Source organism: Temnothorax americanus, unplaced genomic scaffold, assembly GCF_048541705.1.
Source record: "Temnothorax americanus isolate GAGA-0224 unplaced genomic scaffold, ASM4854170v1 Scaffold5, whole genome shotgun sequence".
Classification (NCBI taxonomy): Eukaryota; Metazoa; Arthropoda; class Insecta; order Hymenoptera; family Formicidae; genus Temnothorax; species Temnothorax americanus.
Window position 1 is genome coordinate 4645972 of NW_027509657.1, and position 19684 is coordinate 4665655.

At 35.2% G+C, this 19684-nt stretch overlaps 1 protein-coding gene across 7 annotated transcripts in view; it reads right to left on the reverse strand.

Moving 5' to 3' along the window:
• The window catches only part of Neto (Neuropilin and tolloid-like), a 107690-nt gene that overhangs the window by 12481 nt on the left and 75525 nt on the right, over positions 1-19684 (reverse strand). For all 7 annotated transcript variants that reach the window (XM_077418285.1, XM_077418284.1, XM_077418283.1 and 4 more), the window contains 4 exons: positions 7953-8213; positions 5246-5403; positions 4206-4458; positions 2144-2259 (listed from right to left, as the gene is read on the reverse strand). In XM_077418285.1, the coding sequence (XP_077274411.1) occupies positions 2144-2259; positions 4206-4458; positions 5246-5403; positions 7953-8213 (788 nt within the window). The remainder of the gene's footprint in view (positions 1-2143; positions 2260-4205; positions 4459-5245; positions 5404-7952; positions 8214-19684) is intronic.

Sequence of the window (19684 nt, forward strand, 5' to 3'; positions counted from 1 at the left end):
CATTATTATTCGCCGTTAGATTAATATCCCGTCGGTGGCATCGTATCGTCGTTTCGTCGTTGCCTTGTTCTGGTAGTCTGCCAAAAGCGCGTAGTATTGTACGTCCCGGAACCGGAAACACCCACCCGTATAACCGTCGGGGCGCACATCCGAATATCACTGTGAGAGAGAGCGCCCTTGGAATTGCGCAGCTTCGAGATTGGGACTCTCGCGAAACCCGGACTGAAGTGGGCCGCGCCCGTTGCAAAACTTTATCCGAATAAATTAATTAGCCCGGTGTTACAGGCAGGGACGAGAGCGATGGAGACGGGACGTTTTGCAGAGTTGAAAGGCGATTAAGTCACAATAAAGACGACCTCGTGGCGTCGTGCATGCCGGACTCGTGGTTTGACACTAACAAATAAGGGACTGTAAATCTCAACGAACAACTACGTATTCCACGAGGCAGCTTAACCTGCTTAACGTCAGAGCCTATATATACGCGAAATTATTCATATTATAAACATTGAATACAAGTCTTCATTATATCGGCGATAAATATTTAAGCAGTATAAATTTTACAGTATCCTTCATTATTGTAATTTTAGAGAAATTATGTAATTGTGGAATAAATGTCAAACGATAATCAGGGTTTCCTGATATAATTTACGTGCTCTTTTAACTTTTAACTAACAAGATAATTAATGTTCCTCTTAATAATTTCAATTTTATTAACGTGGTGGCAAATGAAATTACTTTAAAGTTACCGTTGAATCGATATGTCACGAGTGTCGAACATCATTTTACCGCTTTTTCTCTTTGAATTAGAACGGAGATACGAAGTATAAAAGATCGTAGAATGATTACGTCTCTTCAACGCCTCGCCACAAGGTTTCATATCCTGAAACCCCAAGCGATGTGAAATGAGTTTTCCGAAAGCCGTAGATAATCCCAACTAAAAGACTACAAAGTTCTCGAGACCAAGTACTCTTAACGTTTATCGTTAGATCATGAACTGCTCACCGTGTTCTAAAAGAGAATGCCATTTGAAGGTAATCATGCCTTTCACAATCACAATATCTCTTCATAGGCTCTCTCGAGAATGAAGTTACGGTGCTTTAAAAAGCTTCCTTTTCACATCAATAAATGCAAGTCAAAATGGTAATTTTAGAAACGCTGTATTAATGTAATTATAATCGGATTAATTGTTAATAACATTATTTCTTTTAAATAAGATATTTTAATGACTTAACAAATAGCAATTAATAGTGCCGAAATGAAAATACAATGGCAGTAGCATTTAACAATAATACAATGTAAAAGTCGTACAGGAAGCAAAGAGAGAATAGAACCATGCGAAAAGCGGCCTATAAAACTGATTTTGTTCTCAATTAGAAGAAGCAAATTGCCGCGCCAGATTACGAGTTCTGAGATGTCTTGTTCGCCAAGCCAGTTAAACTAGAGGGGGCCATAAAACTTTTCTCGAATAAATTAATTAACCTAGGAGATCAGGAGTAAGTAAAGTGGAACCTCGGAGGGCAATTAAGACGACGCGACGTATCGTTCTTGCTGCACTGTAATATTGAGTACACCTTCGCGGTACAGAACGAGAATGTACGCGAATAGTTTTAGCGAACTAACAAAAGATGTTACCAGATCGTGGCAAGTAGAAACGTTATTAGAAAGTGCAAAATAACCCCCAACATCGTGATTACGTACTTACATTCTTTCAGCTACAGTCTCAACAGTATAATAATATTAACACTTGAAACGCAGCTTCTTAATTCGCCGTAAAATTTATCTTTGGCAGTTAATGTTATTTTCAGGTAGTTAATATTATTTTTGTTAATATTTTCGGGAGTTCGTAACTTTTAATTTGAGATGTGAGAAATATCATAAGTTACCTCTATAACTCGCAGTCTAAATTAATCTCATTCAATCACACTTTGCAAGCCTGCGCGGTTTCGTGCGATTTAACTTCCGCAGTTTATATTTTACGAGAAGGTGAAAAATCTGTGGAGAAGAGAGGAGAGCATGCGAACAGTATGCATCGCAGGATGCGACCCGGGGTGGACGCGCCGGAAATGGTCGAAATCCGGAAATTGGACAGCGCTTCGTTAGGTCATTGAACGGGTGTATTGAATTTGACAAAGCTAAAACTCACGTTGCACTTCGTTTCGTCTTCATCCCACTTGAAGCGGCAATTAATCTTGTCGTTGCACTCCAATTCCGCAGCGATGCACGTCGTGTCCTCGCAATCATACTCGTCTTCCTTGCAGACTGCAAAACAAAAAAAAGAAACATCGCGAATATCGATTATTATTGAATATTGAGAAAGTATTGATTGTACAGAAGTATAGAATGTATCAAGTTCCCAATATTTTCTTTTATTTATAGATGATTTATTGTTCGATTAATTATATCCGTGCGCGCGTTAATTATCAAATTTTAATTATATCTAAAATATATTTAATTTAATAAATCTAAATTTGTTTAATTTTTAATTATATTTAAAATTTTCACTATACATATATATATATATAATACAATAATCGTAGGGTTGCCATCACATATATAACGTATAACATTAATATGCGTGAGATATGTAAAATTTTCAGTAAATTTATAACGAGGTTACTTATAAATACTTCTACCGAGACGTCTTTCCGTGAAATAACCGTGTTAGTCGACTTTTAATTCGCATGAGAAAATTGTAGCCTAAGGTCTTAGCTTTCGACAGCGATGTGTTGGAGCGTAGTCGCGAGCAAGATATTAGTTCCGCGTTGGCGGCAGGTGTGGAAAGCCGGAAATTCTTCTCATGCCGTACTAGAACCTGTGTAAATTCCGCACACGTAACTGCGATTCTGCGGACCACCTCATTTAACATTCAGACAAGTGCGCTGCTATTAATTTGAAATTTGATTCCTTTACCCAACGATTATCCCCAACTTCTCGCTAAGCGTAAGATGCTTATTGAATGAGGCATACATATAATTATAGACTAAAATGCGAAAATGTAAGCCTTTGTGTTGTAATAATCCAATTTGCCTTACCCTTTTAGAAATTTGTCGACTGGCGCATAAAGTACTTTATACCATTTTTTAAAAGCGACAACTTATTTTAAAGGCGTAAGTTAAAATAAAAAATTTTTTTTATTAAAATACGTAAAACGTATCGATTTTAATTCATATCTTATATATCTTTGTATCTTCGTATCGTGTTTTAAAATTTTATTTGTACTGTTTTAAAAATGGATAGCTTATTACCTATTATTATTGACAACAACAAAAACAGAGCTATATATAAAATATTATTAAGCGAGTATGTTATCTGTGGGAATTAACAGTGCGACTTGTTAACTCGAAACAGAAGTTGGCGCGAAACTGCGCTGTTGACCGTTCAATTCGGAAGATAGTAAAATAAAAATCCATACAGTATATGAGTTGGAAAAAAATTTTGTGAAATTGCAGCAGATATTTCTGGAGTGCCATGTGGAAAATTTCTATGTTATCGTAACCGCAACAATACCGCGTTTGCGTAGTTTGAACTACCAAAAGCAAATTGACGTTATGCTATCTCACTGTTAAAAACTGTTAGAAATATTGGTCAATGTAGAACGTGTTTCAAGAACACTGACCTTAATTTCGGGATTATTGGAAAATTTTAAAATCAATTTTTTTCCTAGAAAACAAATTTTGTTTTTTTTTATTAATAAAAATATTTTTTTTATTCCAATAAAATTTGTTTTTTATAACTTGTATTCTCTTATTATATAAAAAATATTTAAATATTTACTTTATAACATATCTTATTTTTTTTTGTATATAACTAATAACTACTGTTGAAACAATTAATTAGCTGCTCATTAATTTATAATATTGTATTATTATAAAATTATTTATGCATACTAATAATTTTCTATGAGACCAGTTAATTGGCAATTAGTTAGAGGATATTATCTTTTATAGTAATGAATAATTATAAAGCATAATGTAAATCTAAATTTTATTAACTTTATTAAACTTAATTTTTATTTATATATTACAATAATAAAGAATAGCATTGCACCTTAATCCGTTATGTGCATTTTATGACGACGTTATAACGCCGAGCTTTAATGACAGCTTTAATGACATTTTTCTATATTTACGGTTTGTTTCAAGTTTATCGTTCCAAGAACGCATTTGGCTGGAAATATATTTATTATTATATTCGTCTAAACTCACCTTTCTCACCGCTTGCGGTATTCTTTTCTCTGACGGCGGTCATCACCGCCTCGAAACTGCTGTTGATAGCCTTCGGCTCTGCATAGAACCTCAAATGGGCGATATTGGTCGAAACAACGACGGTATCGGCGATACTGCCACAGAATTGGTTTTTTCTTGAAGGTATGTCCGTTTGGTCTTCAAATATCTCTACAAAGTTGGCCTCGCATTCGTTCGGAAGCTGCAGACTGAAAGGGTCTAGAACCAGCTGGATCTGAAAATTGTACATGTTTTTATTTTCCTAAATGCGCACACATTGCAAAGATTCCTGAGACACAATTAAGCGATATATTGATTTGCTATCGCGTATAGAGTTCATTATTTATATTAAAACTATGCAGTCACGCGCAGAGTGTGAGAAGTAATTATGTCTATAGAATACTTGAACGTAATAATATAGCGGGCTCGATTGCGACATTGCTGAAACTTTTTGAGAACATCATATGGCTTGTAAGAATTACGCGTATGATACGTGAGTTCTTTGCCACCTCGGATTCATTCCGTATTCGAGAAAAATGAACGACTTTATACATAGTTTGGAAGATATATTAGCTTCATTAACAATTTTAATAATAAAGTTTTGGTAACTAAAAGATTCTTCTATGTTGAAGCAGATGCCGTTATCAGCCGCTATGTAAATTTTGTAACGGATGTGTATATTGCAGACAAAGTATTTGCATAAAACCACTCCGTTATTTCCGCGCTGCGACGGCAAAGAGCTATTGTAAATCATTCAGGAACGTGTTACTTTGAACGGAAACGGCGTTTGAAATCACATTGCTGCAGTCCAATAACAAACATTCGTATCGATTGAACGTAGTAAAGTAGCACTTGGGTCAAATAAGGATCGTTATATGACGTTATATGACGGCAAAGAAATATTAGGAGACACGTTTTATATGTTCTAACTCATTGATATTAAATTTTCGACAATGATCTGATATATGTCGGTAAAATTCAGTGATATATAATATATATATATAGAAAAAGAAATGCTTTACCTTCCATCCCACCTTCACTTGAATGATCCACATGCAATCCAACGGGAATCCCTCTTTCTCGGCCTGAGCCTTTCTGTCTTCGACGTTGTTGCTGTGAATTATCACCTGCGTACCCGTCACGTTAAATATGCACGGTTCTGGTTCCGGCAATACGCCCGCTGTGAATCACACCTATTACAGTTCTATACTTTCCCTAGGCTCGCATATCAAAGCTCATATATTTAAAACTTGCATTTGTCTCTATATTGTTTTACTAGTATTATAATATTTAAATTCAACAATAAGGATTTGTTTAATATTATTAACCAGCATGCCCCGCCGGGCTTCGCCCCGGCCCCGGTATTTTTTTTTTTTTTTTTTTTTTTTAGTTATTATGCTATTCGGGGCGGAGACGAATCCAACAAATCATATCATTAAAATCTGTCCAGCCGTTCTTGAGTTATAAATGGTGTAACTAACCCGACTTTTATATATATATTTTATATATATAGATTAAATAATCGAGTGCAAAATTTAAAAGCTTACTACGATATAATGGAAATTATCTTATTAACATATGACTTTCATATAATATTCTATATATTTTAATACTTCACAATACTTAATATTTTTACGGATTATATGAAAAACAATATTCTCGTGTACAAGATAAACGTAAAAGCGTAAAAAGGCCATTTTTATTTCATGTTTTTATGTTGACTTAAGATGTTTAAACAGTTTCTCATTCATAAATAAAGAATAAAAATTATACTAGTCTACGCGTATAATATGCTTTTACTATGCGCCGGTTTATAAGTGATATAAATCGCGCGCATGCCCGACTAATAGATACGAACAGTTATGGTACGACGCCTTAATCTCTTCTGTGTGATTATGATTAAGCATAACTGATAATATCTCCGCACAGAAAATTGTAATAATACAAAACTAAATCTATTGAGAAGCTAAAATTTGGAGATTCTTTCTGGCAGACAAATAATAATTTTCTGATGGATATACAATACATATGTAAATAAACGGGGGAGAGGAAAGAGATAATATAATTATAAGAATAAGAATGAGGAACTATAAAAAAACAGTCAATAAACCGTCTAAAAATCATTGTACATTAAAAGTTTTAATTTAAAACTAATGTGAAAATTTATAACACGTTATATCGTTGATACATCATTCATTTAGCACGAATGCGAAATAAATGTTACACAATATATCTGATTTTATGAGAAAATACATTCTTATGGTTTAAATCATTCATCACTTTCTCCTTTTCTAATAGCATTTAGAAATACATAAAACATAGGAAATAAAGCATTTTTGACTATGTATTTTTAATTTTTCCTTAATTAAAAATCGAACATTTATTAACAAGAACACATCCTGACAATATTGTACGAACACAATACTAGATAATTCAATATTATAGACATTAATATTAAAACTTCAACGAATGAGTTAATCAACCACGCGGCGAGATAAACATTTCAATGTTTGATCTCGTTGGTGTCGCAATCGTTTCTATACCCTCCGCTTTATACATCGATCTAAGGTTAAAGCCAGAGTCACCGTGGTCGTGCTCCGACCGAGTATTCATAGTCCTTCCTTCGTCCTCCTACCAGTTGACTATGAATTAATTTTGACCTCGGTTGCGGTTGCACGGCGTTCGATGCCGTGGGCCATCTATTTCTCTCGTGTCTCGTAATTTTCCGAACAAAGATATACAGCGAAGATCGTCGATTATTCGTGATCGGAGATAGGAATTACTAATTATGCTCGTCACGTTATCTCCATTTTCTTTAAGTTTAGCACGTCTTGTTATAATACAGAAAGAAATTACATTCGCTCAGTACGTAGTTTAGTTAATTAAAAATTTAATTAAAAATAGTTATAGCTGTAATAATAGTACATATTAACTTGAAAATGACATCTTTTTGTCTCGTACTGTCCTTTTCTTTACATGTGCTATTAAGTATTGTTCTTCAGTTTTTTTTAAGTCATTTTTTTCCTCATTATTTCTAGACTCTTACTTTTACGCTTATCATGTATGAATACGATGTAGTCTGCATGGATAAAGAGGATTCAGTTATGCTGTGATACCGTGTCGATTAAATCATTATGAATCATTAGATTAACAGACAACAAATTAGTTTCAATGGTCATTGTGTCGAGTCAATTATTTCAGCAACAAGTTCTCTCTCGCCGAGTACGTGAGAATCATGCGAACAAGCGTGAGAAGCGGAAGAGCTAGGGCGAGATGTCGTGTTTGTTATTGATCACTTTAACTAATCCATGGTTACGCGCCCAAAGGATATATCTTACATTAAGGAGAAGATTCGGCCAGTAGTATATCAGAGTTACTTAAAGACAACCCACAAGACAAATTTCTGGCACATGCAGAGGAAGAAAGCTGGGATAATAAAAATTGAGATTCTAAAAAATTGTGTGAATAATCAATTTTCTTTGAAAAATAGTATTGATTTTTTTAAATGCTACAGATAAACGTAAAATAAATTGGACATTTATTAAAATAGTTTTTTTTTTTAACAATGCCGCGACATTTTATTACTTGTTTGTTTGTTCAAAGATTTCGAAATTATTAGTTTGCGCCCAATATTACATTTCAAGCAAAATTAGAGTTTAGAAAGAAACATTGAAAAGTTTAGAAAGAGAGATCCTGCGCAATAAAAGATTTTGTAACTTGGAGACTTACGATAGGTCGGCCTCGGTATCGTGTTCCACACAGCCTTGAATCCCTTGCCCTCGATATTCTCGTCGCTATGGAATTGCAGCCAGAGGTATCGCGTCTTCGACGTGATCTCGGGGGGAAAATTCGTGCCGCAGAACTTGCCGAGGAGATTAGAGTAACCGTACTGACCGTCACGTACCTCGAGGTAATCGAAACCGCAATCCGGGCTGTCTTCGAGCTTGAACTCGTCCCGAAAGTCAAGCTTCAGTAACATACCTTTGTCAGCTGAAATGAGAGAAGCCAGACGGGTGCCGTTAGCGAGTGCACCATAAAGAGGGATACGAGGGGAGAGAGAAGACAAACCTTATGAAATGCGTGACGATAGCGAGCGCGAGAGATGCAAGATGTGCCGAATATTTAGACTAGCGAATGTAAACTTTACTCCTTTGTTGGACAGTATTGTTTAGTGGGGCGCTTTTTTTACACAAATGCTTGTTCAGCTTCTGAGCCATATATATATACGATATATATTACTTATAATATATGAAAAGTAGCGATATTATTTATATTGATAGAAATTAAAATCGCTACTTTTTGTTATAAGCAAATTAAAGGAAATAATCTTTTTACTAGTGATTATTAGTCATTGATCTTAGTCAATCAATAATTACTTGTAATAAATTAGCGATAAAGTGAAAAAGTTTAGGTTGACAGAAAAAAATAGTTTTAATTTTGATAGACTAATAATAAAATTACATGAATGTATGCAGTATACTCGAAATAACATAGCTCTGTAATTTTAAAATGTTTGACGCGTACGGTGATGTTTGAAATTGCGCAGCGGGAACAAGCAAATCCATTTTGCTGACTAATTTAAAATGATAATGACTGTAATGATAAATATATATAATACTTTAACTAATACGATTTCGGTTAACCAATAACTGCGATTAATATATGGATGCCGCGATATTTCGCGCAACTCAATGAGTCAATAATTATGCAATCTGATATCTGTAACACCGCGCGAACATATACCTATGCTCACGTATCACATTCAGAGTAATGAAAATTCAAATTAAAAAATAATGCATTACTTATTAATTTTTTAATAAGTATAATTATTTCTTTACTTATTAATTATTTAAAAAATAATGCGTAATAAAAAAATCGCATTGATTATTTAAAAAGTAATGCGTAATGGAAAAAACCGCACTTATTATTTAAAAAGTAATGCGTAATTGAAAACCTTTGTATTGGTTATTAAAAAAATAATCTTTAATGAAACCGTAATTTATTACAAAAAGTAATGCATTATTTTTTGAACCTTGATCACATTATCCTACGTGATTTATAATATTAATATTATGCGTATTGATTAGAGTTATAACGTTTCAATTATACTGGTTTTTTAGCTCTTCTTCAAAAACATAAATAGTACGGTAGTACGTGAAATGTATTTTTATCTCTGCTCCTACAAAATTCGCAACGCGAACGTCTTTTATGATCAGACGGATTACTCGACAAATATTCCAATGTCGTTAGCTCCGGAAGTCAGAGTCTGGCTCGGGGCCAAATTGTTCCTCAGGAACTGTGACACGAAGCTACATTGTTTTCTTGTTGGTCACCACGTTTGCGCTGCCGTGGTAGCGCTTACAAAGCATTTTTTTCGTGTAATATAATACTTGCGTCAAAAGGGACGTCAGTAACACAGTTTCTGGAACACTGTAGCGATAAATAAACAGAGTCTTTGGAAGAGACACAAAATAATTTATCGCGTTAAACAAGTATATCGCTGATTATTTTTTAAAATAGTTTCTTTCTTAATTTATACGCATTTTTTATTATTTATTAAATAATAGTTTAGCAAATAATAGTTGTACCAGTTATCACCGGCGGCGTATGCGCCACGGCAAGAAGACATAGTACTCAGAAAGTCGCGGGATGGAGGGGGCAAAACGTGTCGTTATTTCCGTTAAAATCCTACCTACGCGATGCGATCTATAATGAGGCTGTAGGGATGTAAATGCGGCTTCACTTTCCCTGCACGTACGAAACTTATCCGAGAATTATTCAGGCGAGACCGATCGTTAGGATACGCTTTATCTTCCGGCTCTAGTTAGATACCCCGGTTTCCCGTTGCACATTCGTGTGTTTGTCGGCACAATCGTGTGTGTCGTCAGTATGTATATATATATATATATATATATATATATGGACCACCAGCTCATTTGACTATGCGCATTTAGACATTACCCTGGGCAACCACAGAGTCATCCTATTATCCAAGTAACATGCCCTTATACGTGTCTACACGTTATTGAAACCACGATTGCTGAAAGTTTATTGCGTTTATATATGCGTATGTGCAGAAGTGACAAATTTTTTCCTTTAAGTTGAACTATAATTCTGTTTATACCTCTAATTATTAATATTCTTATTATGACAAAAATATACATATTTACGTATAAAATCTTTTGCAATCGGCCATTGTTTTTGGAATCACAAATTTTGTCCGATTTTTTGATGATTTAATTGTGCCGCAAGCAACTCACCAGTATGATGAAGGAAACGTTGACTCTCGACCGCAACGATTGCCGATATATTTACCCTTGGATATAAATAGTTCTCAATGCGTTTCTAAAAATAGTCCGTCTATTCTAGACGTCAAGAACGGGCGTATACGGTTACAGAGTTCTTTTACTGAATTTAAATAAAATAAGGTATAATATCTTTAATAACACAAAAATATCATTTGTTGAACTGCGAAAACGATTTCAGCATGTCGCTTGATAATGATTCAATTCGCTCGAAAATCTAATTTAGAAATTGGTTTGCACAAGTATGTTTGACTTTGCCAAACAATTTTCAGTAGAATTGCATATATTTAAAGAATTCTCGGAAAAAGTGTTGCACCAAACTTATCAGATACGTCATCAGAATAAATAGCTCATTACGAATTATGTAATTGAATCATTATTAGATCAAAATATGTACAATTCATTTCATGAATATTTTTAACAAGGACGAATATTTTTGTAAAGTTATAGCTACATGATAAGGAAAAAAAATAATAAAATGTAAAAAATGTATAAATGTATATTTCAGAGCAGATAAATGTTTGTTAATTTCTTAATGCAAGCTTAAAGAAAGCCTCTTAGAAATGTTTAGAAGCATGTTAGAATAGAATGCAGAATTATAGCATTCGCCTGATAACTGTTGTTTTTCATTGTACCATTGAAGAACGCGTAATTACAGCATCAAACTTTTCCTATGAATGAAAATTTGGCCAGTTCCTCTGAAAAGCCCACGCATCGCATGACTATTCGCCAAGAACGAGCGCGTAATAATAATAATTCCACTTTCCCGTGTAAAACGCGATTTTGTGGTGAAAAATCGCTATGTTGAGGTCGTGATGGAAATATAGCGTCGATTACGGATGCCGCAAAAATCGCCGCACGTCTTTGCAACCGGATGTTCTTGTTTACGCGCGCTGCATTCGAATGACGACTCGATATAGGTCCTTCTCCTGGACTTCCTTTGGCAAGGACGTGCACTCGAAACCAGCGAGAACGAAGAGAAAAACGGAGATGTATAGACCGTGAGCAGAACTCTTGGACCAAAAAATTCGATAAACTTACCCCGAGATCTTGTTCACTATTGCAAGAAAATGTGCTTTGACTGTAATGTTTATTTATCATGAAGAAAATGTGATAGAATTATGGTTTTGGTGTGTTGCGAAGACTGAATAATGTATAGCGGTATTCGCCTTTCAATATTAATTTAAAAAGTCTTAATAATGCGGTGTGTCTTTATACATATATTAAATTTTATTTATCCAGCCTATATAGATATAAAATAAATTTTTCCTGCCCGTTTCAGTAACATAGAGTGTTCCAGAGTATCACAAAGCACTTTAAATTTTTCACATTTTCTTTCTAGCGTGCATTTGATTGGACGCTATTTTCTCGAGAAACAAGCAATATTATGCTCTGCGGTTTTCTTATTATCTTAAATTCACTCTCTTAGATTATTTTCATTGTTTTTTTTTCTTTTAACAATGAAAACGCTAAGCAATCAGAACATCGATGATAACAAGATTAAACGACCATTCGACGATACGCAGCAAGAAATTTTTTTTTACAACACAACGCTCGATAGTTATCTTTTCTGTTTTCGCCATTACGTCGTCGGGCTGGGACATCGTTGCGTCGACATAAGCCGTAACCCGCTGAATTTCATTTCGCTTGATAATATCTGGTCCGAGCTCACTCGTCGGCGCGGCACAGCGCGAAGTCTCATATTGTGAAGTCACTCCAGTGACTCGAGCGTTTCCGCGAAGACGGAACAATTTCTGTCACGGAAGAAGCTCCTCAGTCCCGTCGGTGAAAGCCTGACGCCACAGCCGCAACGCAACACACATGTCCACTTCACGCTGCTGCCGCAGTTAGGTGCTATAGCGTATCTGCGCCGAGTGTTTCGATTTGTGTGTGGGTGCGTATCTTTGTGCTCATATAAGATCTCGAGAGCCGCAGTTTATCTCCACCACCGAATTACCATTTTACCGTGACTGTCGTGACTGCGGGTTTCTCTTGATAATGTGTGTGTGAGCGGCACTTTCCTCCTTCTCTTTCTCTCTTTGGTAAAGCCATCGAATTTTCCGTGGCGTCTTAATGGGTAACCCTCGGAATGCCAAAGGACGACCTCGCAAATGCGCGCACCGCAATTAATGCCAAGAAAATTGGATAGCATTGACCCGGGGAAATATCGCGAGGCGATTGCATTGGTTTCACGTGCGTCGTTAAAAAAAAGCATGTAATTGCGGCGAGCATAATTTTTCCTGCAATTTGTGTAATTAGATGATATTGGTGGTATGATTTTACGTGAACGATATGCATGATAAGAGTTGCTAATATAAATTGAGTAAAAATATAAAGATCACTACTGAAAGTAATTAAAAAGAACTATTTCAAACCTACCAATGCGAATCTAATATAGTTCCGATATTACGAACATTCCTCTTTTTTAAATTCAGTTAAATAAACAAATTAAAATATTTCAATAAAATTTAATAGCTATTTGTTTATTTAAAAAATCTAACCGAAGCATCGCAGAGGCGAATATCGCTGCCGCGCCCGCGCCGTGGCGATTCTCTCTCTGTAAGGCACGCAATAAAGCAAATAAATAGTTTTAGGTTTGAAATAAAATACAGCATCGTAAAAAAAATAGAGAGTGGCTCTCTTCAAACGTTCCTTTTTTTCCTTGCAGTAGCTAGGGTACGTGGTCCCCGTAGTAACGATCGACGCCTAGTGGTAGTCTCCCTTTGCGAGGCTATCGAATTTTCCATAGAGCTTCGTCGAATAAGGGTGAGTCTCGGAATGGTTGCCGGAAGTTGCACGAGTTTAACCGCTCTGTTCCAGAAACTCCTGGAAAATGGTGCATCCCCATACCACGTTTCCTCGTCTGGACTGGATGTTTATTGCCAGTATGCTGCTGTGTGAGATAATGCACACGAATTTTTCGCCAATGGAAGGTTTAGGGGTGAGCAGCGAAAGGCGAGAAAAAAAAAGGAATGCTGGATGCATCATATATTCGGATTTTATGAGACAGAACTAATGTCGTAGACGACTAATCTGACGCAATTCTCATCGATGCTGTATTAAATGGGAATAAAACAACCGTTTCTCAACTAAATAACAACGTATAGGAACGAAATATCTCAAATTTAATATACGTGTTTTATATAATTAATATTTTTGGAATCAATTTTTAATTTTATAACAACAATTTGGTTAGACAAAAAATTGTTTTTTAATATCTCTAAAGCTTTATATCAAATTTTGGAATTTTTTTTAATTATATGAAAGTGAAATAAAAAAATGCCGTTGTTATATATCTGAAAAGATTAGAAAGAGCAGATTTTTCACGTTAATTTTTTTATAACCTTTGATGAATTATATGAGAAATTGAAATTTAAATATAAATTTTTTTACGTATGATATTGTCACGCATATCGATTTTTCTTTGTTGAAAAGTGCAATGTAGAGAGTACTCGATCTATTCACATGGGATTATAAATCGTTAATACGAAAATAGTTTTTTACCACGAAAAATTAAATTGTGAAAAAAATTTAGATGGATTTGCTTTTATAGTTTACGAGATAAAATTAATACCAAAGCTTTGTAAGCTTTCACAAAATGATGAAGCTCCTCAAGATTTATGAGAAATATTGCATTCTCTGTTATTTCATAATTTACAAGGTATGAAATATTCACACAACTCATACACACGACTTAGTTTAGTATTCTCAGTCAATCAATAACTCACATCAGCATTGTTACTGCGCTCGGAAGCTTTATACAAATATATACATTTATTACATTTTATACAGTAAAATAAAGTTACAAAAAAGAATTCAATTAATAATTCACATTTTTTGCCCGTTTTTCTAGTTTTGCACATTAGACATTTAAAAAGTTTCTATCTATGTATATTAAATACTAAATAAAATTAATAGGAAATAAAAACAAGAAGATAGAACAAATATTAAAGTACAATATACAAATCTCAAAAAATGGAGTGTCTTGTGCCTCTAAAATCATTTTCTTTAAGAAGGTTCTCTTAAGAGTGCATTTTAGTTAATTCTGACAAAAGAAATAATAATTTACAATATTTTTGCAAAGTAGTAGCAATTTCTTTCTATTTTTTTCTTAAAATGACTTTTTAAGTGTTATTTTATGTTATAGGCCATTCCTTTTTATAATTTTCTAACAAAATAAATAATGTCGCGAGTTTTATACATAAATTTTCCATTGTGCTAATTTGGAAATATTTTACATGCATGTAAAAAGTAGCAGATCTTAATCAATTAATATTCAAGAAATAGCTGAGCTCTTGATAAGCAATGGATTGTTGCAAAATTCTTTGATATTATTTTAGAAATGTAGTTCATGTAATAATTGTGAAATGCAACAATTACCTACATTCACGTCGAGACAATACTGACAAGAGAGTCGTTAGACACGACAATTCTCAATAGTCGTATTTATAAAATTGTAGTTATTTATTTCCACAATTACGTTATTCCCGGTATTTCACGGGAGATACACTTTATCTCGATGATGCGGTCTATACTATCACAACTATCAATGATTTCGAACCAGATCGTGGTTGAACACGGACCAACGCGCAGTTGAACACCGTTCATCCACCGCGATCACACACACACACACACACACACACACACACACACACACACACACACACACACACACACACACACACACACACACGCACGCACGCACGCACGCACGCACACACACACACACACACGACTGTGCGCTAACATACGTTCGCGTTCCTGCGTGATATCCGTTCTCGCAGTGATTCATAGAGGTCGAAGCACGTCACGTTGATCGGTCAGCAAGTACAATGGCCAAACGGTACGGTGGTGTCCAGAGGGTTGGATGAGGAACGAGGGAATGATCGGTTTTCGAGAAGAAACTAACTAGCCCGTAGCTAGAGCAAATCCCGTTCTCTCTGTTTGCCAACGATCCCCGATAGATACAAACCAAGGTGAAACGCGTCTATCGGCACGATGGATTCGTAGTTGGGACAAACTTTAGTTTAATTGCTTTTTCCACCGAGATTATTCTAGATAGTTTCTCTTGTGCTTCTGGCCGCTATCAAAAGATCGAAAGTTTACATAAGCTGTGATGTGTACTCCTTTAACAATTTCATTGTTTAAGTGTATCGAAGGCTTGTTTTATCCGCGAGAACCTTGGCGGGAAATATCAAGTGTATATTTTTAGCGTAAAAAATTGTATGTATGTGCACATCTCTTATAAAATTTATTAGAAAGATTTGAGTAGTTTATCCGTAAAACCATTATTTGTACGTAGGATTTCTTATGCTCGAAGACTTTTGACTTAACCGCGGATTAAATTTAGCTATACCGTGAATTCTAGGAACTTTGTTTAAAGTTTAACTCCGCTTAACACCGGGCTTTATATACCTATCTTAATCGCTATTCGCTATCTACATTTAAATCCTCAATTTTAAACCCCGTTTTGCGGAGTTTTACAAATGTGTCTTACAAGACAGATTAAATACTGACAATAGATGTTAATAGCAAAAAAATTAAGCCAAGAGCTGCGTAATCATTTAAATAGGTTTACAATATCAACAGCTTAAGCAATGATTGCATGTCGACTTCATTTAATGTTGTTCATTTGTTATCTCTAGCGTTCTTTTTCATTATGGTAATAAAATATGACGATATAAAATAAACGATACAGTTTTCTCCAGAATTGTAGCTGATTACTCCCAATAATAAATTTAATTATTTTGATTTTTATAACTTTAAAGCCTTCCCTCAAAAGCCAGCATTCGTCATGCATTTTGCAAAACATCACATCTCGTAAAACGCATTGTTTCTGAAAAGTCGAATTAATCACGCGGCGGTTTTATTCGACGATGATTTTGGCGATGTTAATTGGCGACGGCCAGGAATAGGTAGAACGTTCCTGGGGACGGTCGTTAATGTCGCCCCGTGTTCAAGGACAAGCGCGCACCGCGTGACCGCAATTAATGGCCTCTGATGCAGCGGCACGATGGCACTCCCGGTCTTAGAGTATTTCGCTGTTCAACGAAACACGGAGACGGCAGGCAGCCTCGCCTGGACCTGATTTACGCGCGATCGCATTAAACGGTTCTTTGATGGCCCCTTACCTCCTGAGTGGTTGATAACTTGATTTGCTGCCCCACTTTGGAACTCAGCCACGACTCTTACTACATGGCCTACCCTCTCTCCTCTCCCTCCTTTCCCTCCGACATTATGGAAATGCTTCCTCTACTTCAAGCTCGGAGCGACAATTTTTTTCTCCCCTTAGCTACCGTTCTCCCTATCCCTTATTGTCCCGTCCGTCTCCTGGACGTCTCACGAGTACCGGAATAATCATATTAGTAACAGTGGAGTAAGAAAAAAATACATTATGTATAAAGGATTTGCTACCGCTCCGCGTTCGAAACGATACATTCTATTAAAGCCAGAACTTTCTATGAAATACTGTGTAATAGATCAAGACTGTTAAGTTACTTGTTTATTTCTAAACTGTTAAATGTTATATATGTACTAAAATGAGTACGAATTTAACGGCTTTTAGTTGCAATTTTTTACATTAAATGACATCAGCGACTAATAAATTATTTTTGTAAATATAAATGCGGCATGGCATTTAGTTCATAAAAAAGCTAGTGATACACTTGTAACATTTTTACGTAAAATGTTAAAACTGTAAATTATATCATAAAAATGTAAATTATTCTGCACATGTTTTCGATGCTCTTATTCAAATCTAAAATTCTATCAACTTGAAATTGTTTTAACTTTAAATTATATTCTTATTACAACTTTTCGATATAGCGAAAATATTATAAACCAAAGTTTATAAGCAAATAACATCTATAACGACTGTGTGCTTTTTGCTAGGCCAGTTAATGAGAAACGATGTAAGTTTCTTCCACGAAACGTAGGAAAACTTCTTGCTATGTTTCTTTGCCGGGAAAGTAGAAAAAGTGACAGCCGGATGGAAAAACCGTGCTGTCGTCGACACGGTTTAAATTGGACTTGCGAACAGCGACGACGAATTGCAGGTTACAGGTAACAAGACTGGTGGAAAAGGAGAATAAGAATACGAGAAGGACCAGGACCAGAGATCGTACAGAAAGACTCCCGGATGTATAACTGCGAACCAACAGGTTAACTTGGCGTCACGACCGAACTTTCCGATCGATCTTAACGAAGTGTCGCTTGTAACTTCAGTCGTTTACCGCTAACTTCTATGAACTTCGACTGCAATCCGCAGAATGTACGAGCTGGGGCTGCGACGGCGGTTTTGGTGAATCTCAGAGAGCCAAGAAACGGTGAAGAATTGTCTCGATTGAGGCAAAGTTTATTTATGTCAATTTCACGATCGTATTTGCTAGGTCAGAAATTGTCTTTTGATCCCTAAAGACAAGCGGAAATCATTAACTGAAGGCAAGCGTATGCTAGTTTGCAGTTTCTAATAGGGAACAACAATGCTCTCTCTCTCTCTCTCTCTTTAAAATGAACTATTAATTATAAAATAAATCTGAAGGTAATTAAAATTTTTTTTGATTTTTTTTATAATTTTTTTATTTTGTGTGCCCCAAATTGAAATGAAAACAAGACTTTAATAAAAATAAGAATTTTATTTATTCTTTTTCGCGCAAAACTTTCAACAATGCTAAAAATACATGTCGATTTTCGAAAATCGAACTAACAGCCACTTATGGAAAAATATCCCAAACGAAAAATTTACATTTATTTCGTCTCTAAATTCTTTCAAGTGGGGAATCGAGCCTCGCAGATTGGCATCGCAGTGAATCCGTTTAAAACAATAGAACGGCTTTAGCATTCTCTCTCGATGAAATCCAGGCTCCATTATTGCCGATTGAAATTCGCGGCCAGTGTGCACTCGGGATGGGTATCGAGAGGGGAATAAGATGTCGAGGAATTAATTGAAAGAGGGAACCGCGCGCGCGCAATTGCTGGTTCTCCATCTCGTTACGACGTGATAACGAGGGCGACTGGGCGCACTTGTTTAACGAATTCCGATCTCTTCTCGGAAGAACAGCACTGGATTCTTCGCTGGTGTACGTTTGCGGGAATCATATAATTGTGCAATGGGAGATTGCTTCTACCTGGGAAACTATATCTTCATTCAGTCTTCAACCGACCGTGATCTCATTAACGTGCCTGGCTATCTCGGGCACGCTTAAAAAAGTTCCTCCTCGCGCACTCTATAATGATACGCTCCCACATTATCATATACTAGACGGAAGAGCGATCAAAAATGTACTCATCCGTTCCTTCCGCTAGAATTTTAGGGACAGCTTACTTTGACTTTGGCTCGTTTGCGCGCTGGTAGAGATGCAATATCTCAATATAGAGAGTTAAATCCGGGAGAATGGATCAATCGCTCTACAATGATATGATGTATGCGGGAACTCATATATCTCATATATATATATATATATATATATATATATATATATGTATATATATATATATATATATATATATATTACATATTAAATAAAAATATTAAATAAAAATTTTTAATTTAAGAAATAATTAAGAAAGAGGGATGCCAAGCGGATTCTAAATTACGATTTTTGAACATAAAAGTGGCTATAACTTGGAAACGGCTCATTTCCGGACTTATGTTTGTATGAATTTTGTTGCTTGTTTTTGGGTCCCAAATTACCTCCCGAAGTGGAGTAGGCGATTTTTCGGACACCTTGTATATATTTATGTATAATCATTTTTAATTCTACATATTATTATTTAGTCTTACGCGAAAAGTTATAAAAATTTCTTAAATTTGTAATAATATTTTTTTTGAAATCGCAATAACAATTAGAATTTTATTTACGCAAAAATAATAATATATAAATGTAATTATCAGCAATATTTTTGTATATAAAAAGATATCTAAGAATATTTAATTAAAAAAGATTGTATTGATCTTGTGTTTACGAGGTTTATTATTAACAGTTTCACATGTTCTACTTGCTACAACGAGAAAGATAATTAATGATTCATCTCATATAGAATGACAGGCACTTTTGAATATTGAACAATAGAATACTGGCACACGGTCGTCGTAAATTACATAATAGAATCCCGTATATACAAGTTTGCGTAATTAGGAAATGGGCTTGCTCTAGC